At 47.0% G+C, this 2,220-nt stretch overlaps 1 protein-coding gene across 1 annotated transcript; it reads right to left on the bottom strand.

Annotated features, from left to right (window-relative positions):
- Positions 1-283: 283 nt before the first annotated feature.
- Positions 284-1,123, bottom strand: bhlha9 (basic helix-loop-helix family, member a9). The gene has a single exon (XM_053645849.1). The coding sequence runs from the start codon at positions 1,121-1,123 to the stop codon at positions 284-286; it is 840 nt and encodes a 279-aa protein (XP_053501824.1).
- Positions 1,124-2,220: the final 1,097 nt, after the last annotated feature.

The following is a 2,220-nucleotide window of genomic DNA, read 5'->3' as shown; positions in this document are numbered from 1 at the left end:
CCGGCATAGGTACATTTCACAACACTTTTATTTACCTCTACATCCACTGTGCGTTTTTGCGGTTTTAGATTGTAAGGCCAGCAGTGTGACATACTGGGTTCATTATTCACATGTCCGTTCATTAATGCATTGGCTTTAAACTCCAGTCTTATTACGTCTGAAATATTTATTCATCGTACAGGTCGATTGTCCAGTGTCAGAGCCTCAGATCAGGTTATGATGTCGAGATTGCACCTACAAAGTGTCCTCATCACATTGTATTACAGTTCCCTCAGAAGACGTGTCATAGCATCGGATAGCAGTGTTGAGGACCTGTCTCCTGGAGATAGCCCATGTGCCAAGAGAAAGGTAGAGTCTGAGTTGCCTCACTGTGCCCATCCACATAGCGCTGAGAACAGGATCCCCAAACCCCAGCCTGGTAGCCCAACCCGTCACCCAGTCGCCCGTACCGAGGAGGACTGGCATCGTCACTGGCAGGACTGCCACAGGATGCACCATTCGCATAAAGCTGGACATCGGGCGAGTAGCAGGAATAGTGTGGCAGTAGCGGACAGGTAGAACCCGCATGTCTGAAATGGTCCATGTAAACTTGCTGCTCTGAAGGCAGTCTGTGCTTCTGCATCTGGAGCGCCAGCGGTTGTTCCCAGGACATGAACCCCTGGGGCTCGACGTTGGTCGGGGACACTTGTCCGGGTTGTCCGTAGCATTCCCGGTGTGTGCAGGGTTTGCTGGCTCCGTTGGGTGGGTTGTTCCTAAGAAACACAGAAAGCGCTGAGATGCGGTTGATGGCACGCTGCAACGTGGCTATCTTGGAAAGTCGTTTGCCACTCAGGTCATGATGGAGTGCCACACGCAGTGCATTGAAGGCCTGGTTGTAATCCAGAATTCGCTTCCTCTCCCTCACGTTGGCTGCCATCCTACGGGCCGTGGAGCGCACCGGCCTGCTGCGTTTCTTTGGCCGACCCTCCTCGGCCTCGCTCAGGGTGCTGCTGGGACTTGCGCTATCGGTGTAGGAACCTTTCCTGCTGCTGTCGAGGGTGTCATCATCCATCTGAACCTCCGGACTCAGCTCCAACTCCTCCTCGGAGAACTCCGAGCCAGTGAAGCTGCTGCGACTCGTCATTGCTACTAGATGCGCCTCGGTTCTACAGTCCTCCGTGAAGTTCAGTACCGCAGTTTCAGCTTTGCCGTGCAGTCCAGAGCCTCTTTTGGCTGGTGCCACTGTATGATTTCCTCTGCTTCCTCCCAACAGGTACGACTGCTTTTTAAAGCACCTTCTCCTAGAGTCACATGGTACAGTCACCCATGAGGAATGGCGCGCTGTGTTTACGAGTTCCCTCCAGGCAAATGCATCAGTTTGCAGAACAGACACACCTTCCTCTGAACCTCACTTTGGATTTTAACATTGTTTTTTTTTTTCTTTTCTGTTCTTTTCAACCTTTCAGTGAAAGGCTTTGACGCAGACTAAAATCGATGTGTTTTCAGTGACTAATTTCCAAACTGTTAGACATTACATACATCAGAACAACACAAACACAGAAATTATGAAAGGTCTACACTCTCAAACGTGGCAGTTTAATCTTGCGTGGAAAGATCTTGATCTCGTTTACCTTAAACAACTACATTGCTGTCATCCTTTTGCTTTTTATTCATCTTTTTAAATGCACTTTTTTTTTTTTTTTTTAACCACTTTTGCACCATATACTTCAGTCGTAAACACCGTCACCTTGACATTCACCTCACATTTTCGAATCATATGTGAAGGCCACTGTTACAAAACTTTCTTTAAGCGTTTCTAAAAAAAAATCCCTGGAACCTCAGGATGAGAAATTTTTATTTATTTATTTATTTTCCCTCTTCAGGTGTGGCAATTAATCATCGGCTCCATCAACTCCATCTAAATTTGTCTGTAGCCCATCATGACAAATTGTGTATTTATCAGATAACCAGTGTTTTGTGTATTTCCTCTCACACCATGTGAAAGGAGCAAGTTAAAACAGTGAGGAGCCATTATTTGTAATTGTCCACCGATGCAGTTTGGAGTCTCCAGAGTGGCGATCCTTGCTGTTCTGGCGGAGGGCTTTATGAACTGTATAATTTGCGTGTCTTTGTAAGGCTACTATAAATCAAGTCCCAACAGCACCTGAGGACAAACATAGATAAGGACCTGGACTTCAAAGCTGGGGAGAAGCGGGCAAATATTTTACAGTTAAAACATGT

Source organism: Ictalurus furcatus, chromosome 16, assembly GCF_023375685.1.
Source record: "Ictalurus furcatus strain D&B chromosome 16, Billie_1.0, whole genome shotgun sequence".
Taxonomy (NCBI): domain Eukaryota; kingdom Metazoa; phylum Chordata; class Actinopteri; order Siluriformes; family Ictaluridae; genus Ictalurus; species Ictalurus furcatus.
This window is presented reverse-complemented; position numbering and strand designations above follow the sequence as displayed.

Coding starts and splice junctions, on each gene's coding strand:
- bhlha9 (XM_053645849.1), bottom strand. CDS start 1,123: ATGACGAGTCGCAGCAGCTTCACTGGCTCGGAGTTCTCCGAGGAGGAG.